We start from the raw sequence: 17,021 nt of genomic DNA, 5'->3' as shown, positions 1-17,021 counted from the left end.
ACACAGCTTGTTACTGTCTCTGCAAGTGTGCAGTGAATAAAAAATTAAATACAGTGCTATTTTTCTCCTGTGATTCAGATTCTTCTCATCAGTGAATCACAGTCCAACGATGGCCATTTTACTGTGACTCACTTCACCTCCATGTCATATCAGCAAAAATATTGTAAATCATTGTAAATCTCTGAAAAGGTTTGGGTCATATTTTGCATGACATATCGAGAGGAGTTTAAACATGGTTGCCATATGTTTGCCTTGTTATTTCACTCCCTGCTGTTTTATGTGTGGCGCAGTGAGGAGAGATGAAAGTAGTACACAAACTACTACAGACTGTAACTTAATGTTACATTATATCAAACATTTTGTGAGATGGAGGATAGATAATCTAGTTTTAATGCATGTTTTGTGCTTGCATAGAGTGGCAGAAGAGCAGAGCTCTCCAGGGCCAAAAATGTCTTTTTTTTTCTTTACACTGCCAGCCGATCGACACCGCAGCTGGCCACAACGTGGGTGTGAAATTGCAGAGACTGAGATTTTAAAACCTTCAAAGACATACAAGTCACATATGTGTGGACAAAAAGCTACAATAAAGTGTTCATGATAAATGGCAAATCAGTCAGGTCACCGTTAAATGGACCGTGACTGAAAAAAAATTCTAAATGTGATTCTGGAAAGTGTTTCTTTTCTTCTGTCTTTACATCTCCCTGTTAATTCATTCACACTTTGACCTGAGACATATGTGGACACTGATGTCCTGCAACACAAACCAATATGATGGCACAAGATGGGCATCTAAACATACTAGAAATACAGTACATGTTTCTTCTTTTCTTTTTTTCTGTCTTCTTTTTTCTCCTTGTTTCAAGAACCCAGACAAATCCAAGTTGCCAGCCCCCTGCAGTAAAGATCCAGTAGCCAAGGAGTTATTATGCATGTTTTCTGGGAGCCTTCAAAAGTCTGCCAGGAAATACTGGGAATTCGGTCCAACAGAGGTGTCTGCCTTCCACTGTGACAGCTTAATGGCACACACACACACTCCCTGCAGATGAAAGTGGCACATTAGCTCTACTAAATAGATCTACTCAAACTATTTTACAGGGCAGCTGACAGTATAGACAGCACACAGATAAAATGAGGCATTCATCATGTTGAGAATCTGGATATCATTGTGACTGTGTTCTGTTCAGACAACCCAGTCTCACAGCAAAATGTGAAACAGTCATGTAAATGCAATCTATTGATTTCTAAAATATATTTTTGCACTAAAGCAAACTTAAATTACTCAAAAGAGTAACACAGTGTCACAGCACACACAAAATACTCACATTTTGACTTTTGCATCAGATTTCATAGATGAAAAAGTCTCCATTCAGAGGTAGGGTGCTACACATCTGACCGACAAGTTGGAGAGTCCCATCCTGACCTCTTGTGCCCTAAAGTAACTTTGATCCTAAAAAGTTGCATTTGCATTCAGTCTGCTTCTTTGCACTTTCACTTGCTGTTTCGTTGCTGTTTTACACCTCACTACGTGGCTAAGCTTAGGAATCTTTAAGCTTGGGTTTATGGTTAGGATCATATGGTGACTTTCATCAAAACTGACCCTGTTGAATAACGTATCAAAATATCCTTTTCCTGGACAATTGGATGTTGAGTCCTGCCCCTCGGCTAAACATGTAAAACTTTCTGAACACATGAACCAGATGTCCTGTTGAAATGCATCACTTTGAAAGTTGTGCTGGATGGCACAGAAAAGAAAAACAGATTTAGTTTTCTGTCTTATCATTATTATTACCCGTTTTTCTGTGAGAGTAGGCTTGTTCCAATGATGGAAGTTTAATTAAATGATTTTAACTGTAATTTTATGTAATTTACTCTGGAATTTAGAGTACAGTCACAGGAGTTATTAATCCCATTAAGAACTCATCTGTCTTCCTTAAATTGGTGTATTTTGCCATGAAAAAAAAACGAAAAATAGCCTCTCTTAAAATGGCCTCTCCGCCTGCCATAAAACAAGAAGGTAGAGCACACTATAAGGAGAAGTTAGCCAGAGGCTGGCGGCTGTTCCATTCTCATTTAATCAGCTCCTAACAGAGCAAGCAGAAATAGCTGAACTGCTCCAACCCAAAAAATTGTCAGGTGAGGTTCATCCAATCTTCTGCACAGAACATACAAACTATCTGACATGACTTTGAGTGTTACTCTGCAGATTCAAAGCAGAAATCCCCAGCCACGCTGATTTTTCTCATGATATGTCTTAAAACATAAAAAACTATATATGTTATGTTACACATAAAAACATCTTTTGGACAACTTTAGTGCAAGGGGACTTTAATAAGCCAGACTGCTATATATGAAGATTAAGGCAGGCTGGTCAAGACAGAGGATAGCCTTAGCTGTCTGTTGAAACAATTTACTGAAACAGGATCTTGCTCTTCAAAGCTTTTTAACATCGACATTTCTCATCCATATCATACTAAGACTCAGAGAAGGGAACACCCATTATGTTATAGTACATTAAATGTATGCAGTAATGTATGCAGTAAAACCATGAGCTGATGGAAATAAAGAGCCCTTACCATCAGATCTGTAAAAGTAAGGCCAGTAACAGTTTTGATTTTTATACAATCTTTCTACTTCCATAAAATTGGTCATATGTAAGTATTTAGAAACCCTTTAAGTCAGTGTTTCTCTCTGGTTTTAATGATTAAGGATAAGACACTCTGACCACAAAAAGCAAAGCAAGAAAACTGTAAAAAATGGCTAAAGCAGATATGGAAACTTTGGTTAACGCTGACATTAAATGTTTCTCTCTTTTACATTCTTTTTCATGTCTCTATTTCTCTCTTTCCAAGTTCTCTCCCTTTCTCCTCTTCCTCTGCTCCTCCTTCTTCTTTCCATCCTCCTCTTTCCTCACGTTTGCTTTCCACTCTCTTTTTTTTTCCAGCTGTAGGCTGTTTGATGTCCCTCTGTCCTGTCCCGGCCATCTGCCTCAGAAACCAAATGAAAGGTTCTGTTATCCTGCTGACACCTGGATATCCACTAACCACCGGTTACTTTCTGAACAACCAATTACTTCCCAAACAACCATGAAAAACACAGGACAACCAGTCACACAAATTCATTTGCATGTAAGTGTCAGGATATTATATTTTCACCTGGTTAAAGAGTCTAATTATCCCTTTCAATGCAATCAATAGTGGAAGGCAAAGAAGAGGATCACAGTCTCTGTCTCATTTATAGCACAAGAAGATGACCCTGACAGCGAGAGTGGTTGTATTAAAGAGAAGGGATCTGTAAAAAATGCATGCGCTGGTCTCAGCTCACCTCTCACCTTTTCCTAATTATAGGCTTGAAATGAGTCCAGATGCACACACCTTTTGACACCATAAATACACCTTTTTGGTCAGTTACTTCAACCACATACCAACTGGGTCAAACCGTACAGTTTACACATGTAACACACATAATGCTTCTCATCCCACAGCTTTTATATGTGCATTTTGCCCTATGTGGGCTTGGATAAACTCCTGTCACCTGTGACCCTGCAGAGGACTGGTACGTATAAAAAAGTACTGGCTAGTTAAAGGAAGCGCACTGTATGGTACTGTATGCTGTACAGTGCTGGCCAACTGAATTCTGAAGCCCATTTCCATAATTTTTTTAACATTATTAACATGTCCACAAGTCTTCTTTGTGTGTCATGTGAAATCTCTACGTTCTGTGTACCAACCCTGACAACTTTCAGGTCGTAAGTGGGGCTTTTTGCAAGCGATGACAGTGACCGTTAAAATGACGTACATACTTTTCAGATTTTGTGAATGTGCCCACTTTCAGCATGAAAGCAATGCAATATTTTATATATGATCATCAAAATACTCAAAGTACACTCCTTAGCAACCCCCAAGTTGAGTCTTACGTTTGTTTTTTTAATCAACTGTGTGGTTTAATATATTTTCTGCAGTACCGCGACACACCACAAGGGTAAAGGGGAAGCACAAAACCGGAAGCAGGAAACGTCGTCAACGTCGACGTACGAAATTCAAACTTCTGGAACAAAAACATCCCTGCGTGAGGGCTTTTCCATATGAGTGTTGACTGACTTTCTGGTCTTCGTCTGTTTTCGGAAAAAAAAATCAGGTAAATTTGTAATGTGAAATAGAGTTTGTTATTTGTCTTAAACACTATTTTATTGTTGTTTTTGTTTTTGAGGTGATATATAACGACGTTTTGTCGGGTACTGCGATGCAGTAGTTAACGTACGGCTAGCTAGCCAGGAGACGTTAGCTCGAAAATGTTTAACACAAAAACTTTTTTTGTTATCAGTTTATCAGCTGAGCTTGTTTTCGATATGAGAACTATTTATGTTCCCGCAGGGAGGCTTATCATCGGGTAGCTGGTGCAGGGAGGATGCCTGTGGAAAGGACGGAGCACCGCGGAGCCACAGAGCTTCACAAATATTATGAGGTTTATGAGACTATTGGCTCAGGTAACGTCAACGAGTGTCACGCATGAAACAAACTTTAACTGTATCATATACTCTTTGATGTGTGTCGTGAAACCTGTCTGTTTTAAAGGTGGCTTTGCTAAAGTCAAGCTGGGTCGGCACATCTTGACAGGAGAGAAGGTTGCCATTAAAATCATGAATAAGAAAGACCTTGGGGTGAGTCACACAAAGGCACTTTCGTGTAAAATAGAGCAATCGAACACAAAGGAAAATTATTAAAGCTTGCCATAAAGCTACAATAAACATTTGTTGCTTAAGCCTATAAAATGTTTTGTGTATTACTGTCTCTCCAGTGTATAAAATGTCAAAAATGCCTATCATACTTAGCTGCATTCAGAAAAATGACTATTTAGTTCTGCTATATAATTTTCCGCCTGAGTTATTATTGTTTGCTGCCTGCAATAAGTGTTTTGTTACTTAAAAGTTTGAAGTAATTAAATTTGGCCTCTTAAGACCTCATTAAAGCAATCTGGTTACAGCATAGTAGCTGGGAGGAAAAACATGCATTAATAAGAAGAACAAATCGTGACAACAGCACTTGCCAGAGGACATAAATAATTAAATATTTCAAACCTTGAATTGGATAAAGCTGGTTCAAGATATGGTAATTGTTCCCTGAGGTCACAGTTTAAGTTTCAAACAGATTAAAACAGTCTGTCTTCAACCCAGTCAGCTGAACCTTGTGTATATATAACAACATTAACCAGTAGATTCACAATACCTTTATCCTGAAGAAATGCCTTCATCATGCTTTCCCAGATATTTGTTGTAATAAGCATGAAAAACTAGAGGTGTTTTACTCTCAAAGTTCCTAGATAAAAGAAAAAGCTTAGTTCAGATTAAGAACACTTTCAAACACATAAATTAGCCAGTTTTGCAAAGCGCCGACCACTGCTGATGATCCTCTTATGAGAGCAGACATTTTCTTTTGAAAGCTCTTTTTAGATATTTGCCAGGCAGAACCCTCACACTCACAGTTGTTTTTGCAGCTGTGCAGATGATTTGTACAAATGGAAGTGGAGGCCAGTGCAAATATTTTAAAGTGAAACATTGTGTTAGGCTTTACTGTGTAGGGATGGCATTAACAATTTACAGGTGACACAGGTATATAACGCATGGAAAAACCTTCCAAAAATGTTTGTGTGTAATAATCAGGATGATGCCGAGTATTGATTGAGCTCAGTAATTCCCTGTTTATGTCCTCATTTGCACTCTTCTAGAGCTATAGTAATGGCTTGGTGGAGTTTGTTGTCAGCTATAGTTATATGATATTGTTATGCTAAAGGGATTTAATCTTTTACACCTTTGGCATTAAAACTACCCTGTTAAGTTGACACAGATGAGTGATTGGTCAGAGCTCCAAAACAAAGATCTGGTACAAAGTTTCATACTAAATACTAAATATTTTGGAAAAACTGAGGTTTTTCTGTTTCGGGAATAAAAAATTGTGAAAGAGGGAAAAAAAAAAAAGATCAAGAACAGAATTAGTGATTGAACTATCGACTGAATTATGGTTTTTGGCTACCAGTGAAGGCATTTGACTGTAGAGCTGCCACAATTTCAAAATACTAGTAGGTGGTTATTATTTATTTTCAAAATAATGGTTAATTATTGAGAGTGAGTTACTTGTCTCTCACTCTTCCTTTTTATTCCACTATTATAAGACTTTTAGTTTATAGCTCATACAACCCTTCCACAGAATAAAAGACATTTATTGAAAATGAATACAGGGAAGAAAATTTAAAGAAAATATCCATTTGTCCTTTAGGTTTTGTAAACAAACGCAGCACATACACAAATATGGCTCATCTAAGGCAGAGGATAGGGGCGTAACACGGTGGCATTATTTAAGAGGGCATCACTTTATATCAGGCCCTCAGTCGGCTCCCACAGAAGATAGAAAGTTTCACACAGCTGTTTTCACCCAGGTGAATGTTGAAAATTATGCCAACTTGATCGCCATTGTTTCAAGTAATTGAGATAACGGGATCAGTTGTTAACCAGCGATAATACTGTGTACATAAAGAAAAAATGACCGCCTCCCTCCACAGGATGACTTGCCCCGTGTGAAGGTGGAGATTGAGGCCATGAAGAACCTGAGTCATCAACATATCTGTCGCCTGTACCACGTCATAGAGACCCCCACGCAGATATTCATGGTGCTTGAGGTAAAGTCACGTGCCCTACGCTGAGTGTTTGTGAGAGAGAATATGGTATGTTTTTTTTTTTTTTTTTAAATCAAGTTTGCTTCTTTTTTTTGTTTTTTTTTTCCCACTTAGTATTGCCCAGGTGGGGAGCTGTTTGATTATATCATAGCAAAGGACCGACTATCGGAGCAGGAGACCAGGGTGTTTTTCAGGCAGATTGTGTCTGCGATGGCCTACGTCCACAGCCAAGGATATGCACACAGGGACCTAAAACCGGTAAGAATAGCAGTGAATTACATGTATTGTGAGTGCAATGAGGACTGTGAGTGCAATTTATAGTCCACTGAAACGTTTGTTTATCCAATCTTTAGGAAAACTTATTGATTGACGAGGACCATAACTTGAAGCTTATAGACTTCGGTTTATGTGCCAAACCTAAGGTATTTCACCACATTGCCTGTCCCACTGTGTGTGGATCAAAAATGCAAATCGAGTGAAATCAATTGAAGGTGCAAAATCATATAATGTCTTACATTTATCATTTAGTTCCCCAAAAAACAACTTCTAATGCTATCGTGTGATTGCTTTTGTCAAAGGGCGGTTTGGGTTACGAACTGATGACGTGTTGTGGGAGCCCTGCGTACGCTGCTCCTGAGCTCATCCAGGGGAAAGCATATATTGGTTCAGAGGTAAGTCGTGCAAGCTGTGGAGCATTTACAATGCAAATTATGGTTTCATGATGATTTCAATTGACAGAATTATCTCTGAGTACGAATAATTATTACCTGCCTCTTTCACATGTCGACACTTGCATGGTGTCCTGAGCATCGTCGCTGGTGCATGACTCAGTGCAGCTGAGCTGTGAAATCCCATCTGTAAGACTTGATGTATAAATGCTGCTGTGTGATGTATAACCTCCAGGCCGATGTGTGGAGTATGGGAGTTCTGCTGTTCGCTCTGCTCTGCGGATACCTGCCCTTTGACGATGACAACTGCATGGTCCTCTACAAGAAGATTACTGTAGGAACACTGTTGTGTTTGTATCTTTTCCAGCACATTTAAGGAATGTCCAGTCAAGTTCATAGCTTGAATACATCTGACCAAACCTTGTTTTTTTTTTTTTGGCTACTCTTTTACAGTGTCTGAATCTCTTTTTTTTTTTTCTTCTTCTTTCTTTTCCAGAGGGGTAAATACGATAACCCACAGTGGCTTTCTACAGGTAGCATCATGCTCCTCAACCAGATGATGCAGGTGTGTGTTCAGTCACGTTTTCTGTTGACCACTCTGGTCTTCTATTTCTAAATTTAAAAGAAATACTTAAAAATTTTTTTAATGCTTTCTTAAAAAAAAATAAAAACCACAAGTTAAAATCGAGTGTTCTGCTCTTGTTGAATTGCAGTAACACTCGGTTATGTATCAGTCACATGTATTTAACGTGACAATAGGAACCTTTTGTATGACTCCCAATAGATCTAAAACCTTTTACTGAGTTGAATTATTGAGTTGCAGTTCCTGTGTGTGTCCTGTAGGTGGAACCCAAGCGGCGTCTGGCTGTTAGACATCTGTTGGAGCATCCCTGGGTGATGAAGGACTATAACAGCCCTGTGGAGTGGTACAGCAGGCAGCCGGTACAGGCACCCAGGATGCATAACTGCATAAACACAACAACACAATTACAAACCTGTCACTTAGATTGCTATCAAGGCGAATTGCAATCAGCCCGTTGTATTTAGTTGGTTATTATATCGATCCTTCGCTGGTAATTCAATCCATTTTTTTTTAGTTTTATCCTATTTTCTCAAACCACCATGCAAATCATTTCTTGTACGTTGTTTTGTCATTTTAGGGTTCACTTAGAATTTTAAATGGCTGCTTTAATTTTGAGTGAATATTTTGTCTTTTCTTTTTGTAGCTGGGCCACATTGATGAAGACTGTATCACCGAGATGGCAGTCAACATGAAGAGATCGAGGGAGAGCACCACGGCGCTGGTGAAGGAGGTGTGTACATACTTCTATTTGAGCGTCTCTGGGCCTGGATCCTTTTTTATCATGTTGCTATCCATTGGTTTGGTTATAGGTGGTGGAGATTAATGTGGATTGTTTGTAAATGTAGTATTGTACAGAGTTTCCATTAGATGTGCAGATTAACAGATCTTGACTCCCTCAGTGGAGGTATGACCAGACCACAGCCACCTACCTGCTGCTGCTGTCAAAGAAGCAGAGGGGAAGGCCCGTCCGTCTGCGCCCTGAACCGACTGTCTGTGAGGTGTCTCCTCTGCACCAAGGTCTACAGGTCAGAACAGGACCACATCTCCAGTGATGTTTTCTTCTTTTAAGACGGCTCAGAACTGGATGTTCTGGCGGGCTATACACTTTACATACTCGCTGTTTTCATGGGAAGTGTATCTCTTTCTTTATATGTTTGGTTTGTCGCTGTCAGACAAGAGAAGCCCTTCACTTCAGTGAGGATGAAGACGCTGTGATCGTCGGTTCTTTGGACTTTTGCTCAGACTACATTGATGATTGTCCATGGCTGTCAGTCCAAGAGTACACACCGCAGCGAGTGAGAGGTCGGCCAGATGGAGGCACAAACAAAGACACCGTATGTGGAGGTTTTTGCAGGGGGTGTGCAGAAATTATTTCACCAGGAACAAACGCCCAAAATGTATTGACAAATCCACCTTAACTCTTTCGGAGAAACATACTCATACCAAGTATTTCTCTATATTTTTGAAGAGGTTGACGTCGCCATCGGTAGAAAAAAGATACGGTCACAGCCCGTCAGCCGAGAGAGGGAGGACAACGACACCACAGCACCAGCAGAAGAGGGTGAAAGATCAAGAACCAACCAGTGAGAACAAGGAGAATATCGCTGACGAGAAAGAAGCTGAACATTTTGCGTTGCCTCCCCCCCGCACCCCCATGTCCAATAAGAAAAGTGCACGCCCCAACAAGAATGTGTTAACCACGCCCAATCAAAACATCAGTGTGGGCACACCTAAAGGTAAGAAGAATAGTAATGGAGTACAGACAATACAGCTTCATACAGTTTGTTTGTATACTGTAATTGTTTGTTCTTCCAAACAAGGGAGTGAAGTACATTCTGTATCAGATAAGATTTCCATTAATCAGCTGCCCCTCTGCCCATTCTCTCCTTCCATTTATCCCGCACCCTCAGTCTTTCGCTCGGTCTCGTAATCACAAGTGCTACAACCGCATGCTACACATTTGCAAGTAAATTGTCTTCTGGTAATAAACTCATTTATCGGGTCTGGTTTTTTTTTTATCCCAAAGCCACTCATATTTCAGTGATTTAGCTGTCATTATGCTGCTGAAAATGGACACACATTCGGCTCCACGCACGCACACGCACGCACTTATCACTGTCAACTCAAAGGTGAAGTTATTATCAGGAAGCTAATTCTATTCACTATCTCTAAATGAGAGGCACTAATATGAATGGAGAATCATCAAGTCCTAATTATTTGTCATAGTGACTTTTCTGCTCAGATGTCCAGCCTCATTAGTTTCCTATTGAAATTTGCCCAACAACCAGCCAACTGGCTGCAGCAGACCCAGTTGATGTTGAATCCTTGTAGCGCAGCTGAGCGCTGCTCCCTTTGCAGCCTCCTGTTTTGTGAGCTACACGCTGCCTGTGACATCCTTGTCCACACACAGAGTGGTCTGTGTAAGTCTGTCCCCAGGCATGGGCTGTGACAGGTGTAGCTGTCTCCTCCCTTTGCTCACTGTCCCACATGGGCTGTAGTGACATGTGTTCTCTTGCCACTGAGGCCCAGCTCTCTGTTACGTTTCTGCATTTCCGTGTGTGTTTGTGTGCGCTTGTCTTTGTGTTCACAAATCTAAAGTCAAAGCCAAGCAGTTCCACGCAGAAAGGCAAACAGCTTTTACAGTGCAACAGTTTCACATTTAATCCCATCTCCTTTACGTGGCTTTGAGGTATTGCATGTTTGTGTAACTTTTCACTGAATCTGTATGTGCTGGGCAACAGTGAGTGAAACATTCAATCTTCCAAATAACTTATTTTTTTCCCCAATAACTAACAAATTGATTAATCCAGTAATTGAAATGGCTCTACTTGGGCAGAATGATATGGTCAGTGCTTTTCAACTCAAAGCATCTCTCTCAAACAGTTTAGTCTTTATTAAAACTATAGACTATAGATGCAGTACCAACAAACAATATGAAAAGCTGTTCTTGCCAGGTTGTAAATGTGCTTTTTTTTTTATTTAAAGCTGATAATATCTTTGAGTACAATAGAGCACCACTGGGAGGCAACGGCCAAAGAACAATTTGCAGTGAAATGTGTTTAGTTTCACCCTCTTGAGCTGTACTGTTTGAACTGCAGCCTTGTGGTTGTTTTGTTGGAACAAGCTGCTTTATGCCTGCCTTTCATGGTACAAAATCCAATGCTGTCATTTCCTTCCACCCCTGCCTTGTCATATGGGATGATGCTGGAAAGTGAAGCCGCTTTAGAGGGACAACCCGGTCCCTATTCGACTGCCTGCTTTTGTTTCTGGTGCTGCCAAAGGATTGTTGTGGTGTTGCGTTTAGTTCCAATAGACTTTTTGTAGAAACTTTTGTAGAAACAGCACAGCGGTCTGCCCCATGTCAGACCGTGTTAAATCAAAGTGTTTGCATTTCACTTGGCTAACTTGACTACATTTCCCTGGTATTATTCCATCATTGTGGCTGCCATTACTTCTCACCACTGCGATGTGCTGGTTCTGGCATCGAGTGACGGCAGAGTTTAACTGAGTTGTTTTGATATTTTAGTCAGCCTGAAGTTTTGGAATTTTAGAAGAATTCAAAGTAAAACTCAGCTTGTTTAAATATTTAAGCTGATTGTGTGGGGGGTGTTTGTGACTTAAAGTGGCAACCTGTCTGCTCTATTAAATGACTTTTGTGTTGTAGGTGGTGATAGTGCATCTAAGGAGCACAATAAGAAGAGAGTAGCAGAGAATAAGGATCCTGCACTTGAAATTCTAGCCTTCAGTCCAGAGCGAAGGTGAGTGGGCAACAGGAAAGGTTTCTGAGGTGGGAAAGCAGCTGAGCACCTGAAAGAGGTAAATACCGACAAAGGAAGAAGTTCAGTGTTGATGTGTGAGATCATGTTTGCCCTCCAGGTCCAGGTCCCTGGACATGGCTGTCACAGGAGACAGCGGGAAGAAGAAGCGGGGAGGGAAGATGTTTGGTTCCCTGGAGAGAGGCCTGGATAAAGTGATCACCATGCTCACCCCGAGTAAGAGACGAGCTCTCCGTGATGGCCCTCGTAAGATTAAGGTATAAGGATACCAAAATGAAATGGCCCTGTTTCACACTCAAACCAAAATGATTTTCATTTATAGCTTATTCACTTTTTTTTATCTTAAGTCACCCAGAGTGATCATACAAACATTTTAACTGAAGCCCCGTGTTCAAAGTAGCAAAGATAAAGGAGGATAATCATGCATTGTAATGACAGAATGAGCCATTCTTAGTCTTGTATCTTTTCTTTTTAAAGTCACCAGTTAGTTTTGCCTTGCAGCAAATTTAAATGCTTGCATTTACAATTGGGGTAGATGCCCAGAAATTTTGCTCATAGCCTGTTTCTTCTTCTAGGCTCAGTATAACGTGACTCTGACCAACCAGACCAATCCAGACCAGGTCCTGAACCAGATCCTGTCCATCCTGCCGGAGAAAAATGTCGACTTCACGCAGAAGGGGTAAGGAGACACACATTAGCTGACCAGTTTCTGACCAGACTGTTCATTAATTGATCCTAAGTCAATGTTTTTTTTCGTACAACATTCAGGTATACCCTGAAGTGTCAGACCTGGGATGACTTTGGGAAGGTGACCATGGCGTTTGAGCTGGAAGTGTGCTTGCTGCAGAGGCCAGAGGTTGTTGGGATTCGTCGCCAGAGGCTGAAGGGAGATGCTTGGGTCTACAAGCATCTAGTGGAGAACATCCTGTCCACCTCCAGGATCTAAGTAATGCACCTTCTTGGCAGTCTAAGACACTGGTGTTTTGTGTCAGCGGCAAGACTTTCCTCTGCGTGTCTTAAGAATTAAGAATGACTGATCGGCAGTCTACTATGAAGATGTGCACATTAATGATCAGTCTTTCTGTATTCCTTTTAAATCGTTAAAATTGTCCTTAGGCCAGCCTGCAGTCTCCAGAATAAATGTTATAACAAGTTTATGAACATTACATGTCTGTATCCCACACAGTGCATCTTGTTGCTTGGAGAATATGTTTTTACATCCATTTTCCCTCATTGTTAAGTTAAATATGATTTCTATCAGTTCTCATGAGATGAATGTGTGTGTGCATGAAATGTAAAAGGGACTATTTACATCACACCGCCCAGCTGCTTATTATCATATTTATGTCTCTGTGTTATTCACCCCTGAAGGAGCAACACCTAATTGAATAACATAAAGACACAGAGTATTACTAATTTACCGCCATTCTTCTTTTATTGTATGTGTTCTGTATACAGTTCTGTCATCATGATGTTTTACATGCTTACGTAAAGTGTCTGTTTTTAATATATCTGTTTTTCTGTCTTTCTTTGCCACTCTGTGTCTGTAAGATTTTTACTGACTATGTAAAAGGAGCAAAATAAATGATTTCTGCGTTTCTTGTGTCAGGTGATTGAGATGAATTTCGCTACTTCCTCGGCATCAAACGTTTTCTTCATCATTTGTCATTCCGCAGTCAGTGGAGCAGTGGTGTGTTCACACTGTCATCGTCCTCATCTGTTTTCGTAGGCTTCACTTCACTTTGGTAGAGAGATTGATGGTGATAGTCAGTGCGGTGACAGTGTTTCTGAGCCGGTAAAATGAACTGTGAAAGATGTAGAATGTCTGCAACACTCACCTCCAATACTTTGACTAATACTAATACTTTTTTGGGTTTGACTGTTTTGTTTTTTTATTAAGAAAATTCCCTGCCAACATCAACAAATTAAAACTTGTGGAAAACAGAATTTTAGATAGATGTTCTGGTCCTAACAATAATGAATTAGTTTTAAACATTGCTTGTTTGTTATGGCCAAATAATGATGATCATTTCCTGTAGCATCTTAATAAATTCAAAGATCTCCCTCTAAATTAACTCTGGCCCCATACCATTAAATGATGATGTTGATTTAGTATTTTATCCCTTAGAAATAAATCCCCCTCACCCATTTTTCAAGACAAATCGCTGCTTAATTGTGACTGTTGCAGCTGATCAGCATTTAATTGTGGCAGGTTCTCCTTGGTGTCCCAGCAGGGAAGAGAAGGGTAATTGTGAGTTCAGCTCATAATAAGGTGGAGGTTTAACCTTAATGGGAGTCTGAGGGAATGTGGGTGATGATTTAAGACAGAGGTGAAGGTTGGTGTTGAAGCGGTTAAAGAAACCATTCTATTGGTTGTAATGACTTCTGCTGGGCTGAGGCTGGAGGATCAGAGTTGTGTTTGAGTGCATCGGGACACCAGCTAGACTGAAGCAGCTCCTTTGTTTGGATAAAGAATTATGATTAAACCTCTACATGCTTTTCCTGTGACCTTTCTACTGTGCGTTTCAGTTTTGTATCTTGAATTTTAGGTTTTAAATGCATAATGTTCAAGTATCATTCTTTAATTTGTAAGTTAAGAAGGTGCATGAAAGGATCCTTGTCATTGTCCCTCCCCTCAAACAGGTGGAGCTTATATTCCTAAACTCAGCCTGGAGTGGTTTAGTCCATTCTTGTTTGAAAACTAGAACAACAGAGCCTGTGTCTCGCATAAAGAGGATTACTTGCCTTAAGCTGAACAACTTTGCAGAATACAGAACACAGTAAGAGGGGAAGGAGTGCGCTAGCAGTGTTTGGTGAGAAGAAATTGTGTTCTTTGATAAACTTCTGCTATCAAGTAGATAAAATGTAAGACACTGTCCTAGGATCATGTAGGAATGCTTGGACAGATTTGTGCAGCTTGGTGTTTGACTGTGTCTGTTTCTCATTTCCAGGTTCTAACTTGAAAGCGTGTGAGGAAAAATGAGGTTTTGGCTGGCAACTGCTCTTGTTCTTCTTTCCCTCTGTGGGTTGATATATTTCTTTTAAGAAAACTATCAGAATGATATGATCCAGCTATTTCACTTGCTATTTTTTTGGAAGCAGCTGTGGCACATTGATGTCTGTCTTTTTTTTTTGTCCATTTATCTGTAAATTACTACTTTTGCAGGGCTTCTGAAGGCTCAGAGGTCAAGTGACACTGGAAATGTTTGTGAGGTAGGTTGATGAGATAAGATGAAGAAAGGCTTGCATAAAACTTTAAATACACTGTAAATCAGACCTATCACAGAGAAGAATTGACAAAGAAAAATACAGATAAAAACGGAGGAGTTCAAATGAGCCAGTGAGCAAGTTGACCCACCTCCTGTATCTTGGCAACCGTGCACTTTTATTGTCATATAGACACTCATTTTCAAAGCAGCGATCATTTCTACCAGACTGTATTTATAAAAATAAAAAAAAAATCTAAAAGTACATGGTAGGAGTGATAAACACCAGTTACCCTTTAAAATTCAATTTTATGAAGGACTAAAATATTCATGTTTCACGTTGGTCATTTGTCAGCACAGAAGATAAGAGATAATCAATAAGAGATTAAATTGATATGACGCATCCTGAAGTCTGGTTAGAGGCTTTAATAAACTTCTTCCTCATATTCTCATATCTCAAAGGCCCCACTTTCACATTACAAGTTCCATTTCCATAAAAGTTCTCTAAAATGCAACAAAAATTTAAATCTGGAGTTTAATTTGTCCTTTAATTTAAGCGACACAAATGCTAAGGGAATTATTTTCTGTGGGTTCGGTGTATTTACAAATATAAAGAAATCTATAATCTGACACCAGCAACACGATGATCTATCTTTGGTTTACATCAGCCTTCCTGTTAATGAAAATCTTTGACCATATGTGAACTGAGGTTACCAAATGTTGGCGTTTTGCTGGAGTAATCTGTGTCCATTCTTGCTGAATACAAAGTTTCAGCTGCTCAACAGTCTGTTGTTGTTGTCCGACTCTTCTCTTCACAAACTTTATGAAACAGACCTTGACTACAGACATGTCAGTCGTCTTTGAAGCCATGTTGTAGTGAGTAGTGCAGATGGACATCTGGCGTTGTTCTCCAGAAATGGCCATGGATATTCAGGGGAAAAAAAATAATCTTGATAGTTGCACATGTCTTTTCAAAATTCTGATACATGCCTCAGGATCAGTGGTATCTTTACACATATGTAAACCATCCATGTTATGGGCACTGATGCATCCTAATTCCATCACAGACTCTGGCTTTTGCACCTTTCACTGATAGCAGCCTTGGCGATCTTTTACATCTTTAGCATGAAGAACCAGATGTCAGTTTTTCTAAGTTAAAACTTAGACTCATCTGATTACAGAACACATTTCCACCGTCTTTATGTCTGTCTTAGATGAACTTGTGCTCAGAGATTCTGTGCTTAGTTTAAATAGGACTAAATATTCCACTTTATGGCATCTAGTTACATTTCTTGATAGAGAGAGACCGACTTCAAATGCTGTTCCAGGGTCAGTGTGGCTATGCCGACCCCAGTGGCATGACTGTCTCATGCAGAGCTGACTGAGGGCTGTAGTTTATGCGTCCAACCATAGTTTCCCCCAACTCTCTGAATATTTCCATTCTGGACATTCTGGACCACATTGCAAGTAGCAGCCAAAAAAGGTAACTGAAAGAAAAATCTGGACAAAAACTCATTTTCAAATTGATGATAAAAGTGCTCTGCCTGCTGGTTGCAGGCTCATGGAATCACAATTACAAACAGCTTCTGAGGTACATACTCCTTTTTTTTCCATCAGCACTATATCTTACACATCCTTGTTGCATTTTTTATCTTGCAGGCAGTATCAATGAGTGAGGCAGTGATATCTCTCCTCTTATCGCCTCTGTCTCTGTACTCTTGGATGACCTCCACGCTGCTCAGATTAATCATGTCCGTCCCAGCTCTCGTCCTCAGCGCCCTCCATCACTCCCTGCTGCTGCCTCTGGCTGCTTTTTGGTGTGTTGCCTCTATCTACATCTCCGTTCTGCTGACCTGTCTCTATGTTGCCCTGTACCTGCTTCATGTGGCTTTGGTGGTTGGGGCGGTGGCCATTTTGACCCTCACACAGCATAAGATGGCCGACAGTGACACAGTCGATGAAATTAAACAAAATGAAGCCCAGAAGCAGTTTCAGCTGAGGAGACCAGAAGAGAATCAAACAAAAAGCAGGCCAAGAATGAGTGGTCGAAGAGTTGCACAGCAGGGCTGAGTTCTGCTGTAGAGTAGCGTTATTGTGATTTTCTTAGTTAGAAAACCACTGC

General features: G+C 40.2%; 1 protein-coding gene across 1 annotated transcript; it reads left to right on the top strand.

Moving 5' to 3' along the window:
- The first annotated feature begins 4,022 nt into the window (after positions 1–4,022).
- Positions 4,023–12,729, top strand: melk (maternal embryonic leucine zipper kinase). Its single transcript, XM_072383285.1, has 18 exons — positions 4,023–4,113; positions 4,351–4,483; positions 4,572–4,657; positions 6,553–6,669; positions 6,781–6,924; positions 7,020–7,088; positions 7,245–7,337; positions 7,570–7,668; positions 7,831–7,899; positions 8,178–8,276; positions 8,561–8,647; positions 8,817–8,942; positions 9,090–9,251; positions 9,386–9,653; positions 11,582–11,675; positions 11,794–11,950; positions 12,269–12,372; positions 12,462–12,729. The coding sequence occupies exons 2-18, from the start codon at positions 4,405–4,407 to the stop codon at positions 12,637–12,639; spliced, it is 2,031 nt and encodes a 676-aa protein (XP_072239386.1). The 5' UTR covers positions 4,023–4,113; positions 4,351–4,404; the 3' UTR covers positions 12,640–12,729.
- The last annotated feature ends 4,292 nt before the right edge of the window (positions 12,730–17,021 follow it).

Source organism: Leuresthes tenuis, unplaced genomic scaffold, assembly GCF_036924035.1.
Source record: "Leuresthes tenuis unplaced genomic scaffold, fLeuTen1.0.hap1 SCAF_4, whole genome shotgun sequence".
In the NCBI taxonomy this organism is placed as follows: domain Eukaryota; kingdom Metazoa; phylum Chordata; class Actinopteri; order Atheriniformes; family Atherinopsidae; genus Leuresthes; species Leuresthes tenuis.
The sequence above is the reverse complement of the archived record's forward strand: the minus strand, read 5'-3'. Positions and strand labels throughout refer to the sequence as shown.

Excerpts from the sequence above, each read along its gene's own strand:
- melk (XM_072383285.1), top strand. The coding sequence starts at position 4,405 with ATGCCTGTGGAAAGGACGGAGCACCGCGGAGCCACAGAGCTTCACAAA. Across the intron at positions 8,943-9,089 it reads CTCTGCACCAAGGTCTACAG|ACAAGAGAAGCCCTTCACTT; the intron begins GTCAGAACAGGA and ends TGTCGCTGTCAG. Across the intron at positions 11,951-12,268 it reads ATGGCCCTCGTAAGATTAAG|GCTCAGTATAACGTGACTCT; the intron begins GTATAAGGATAC and ends TTCTTCTTCTAG.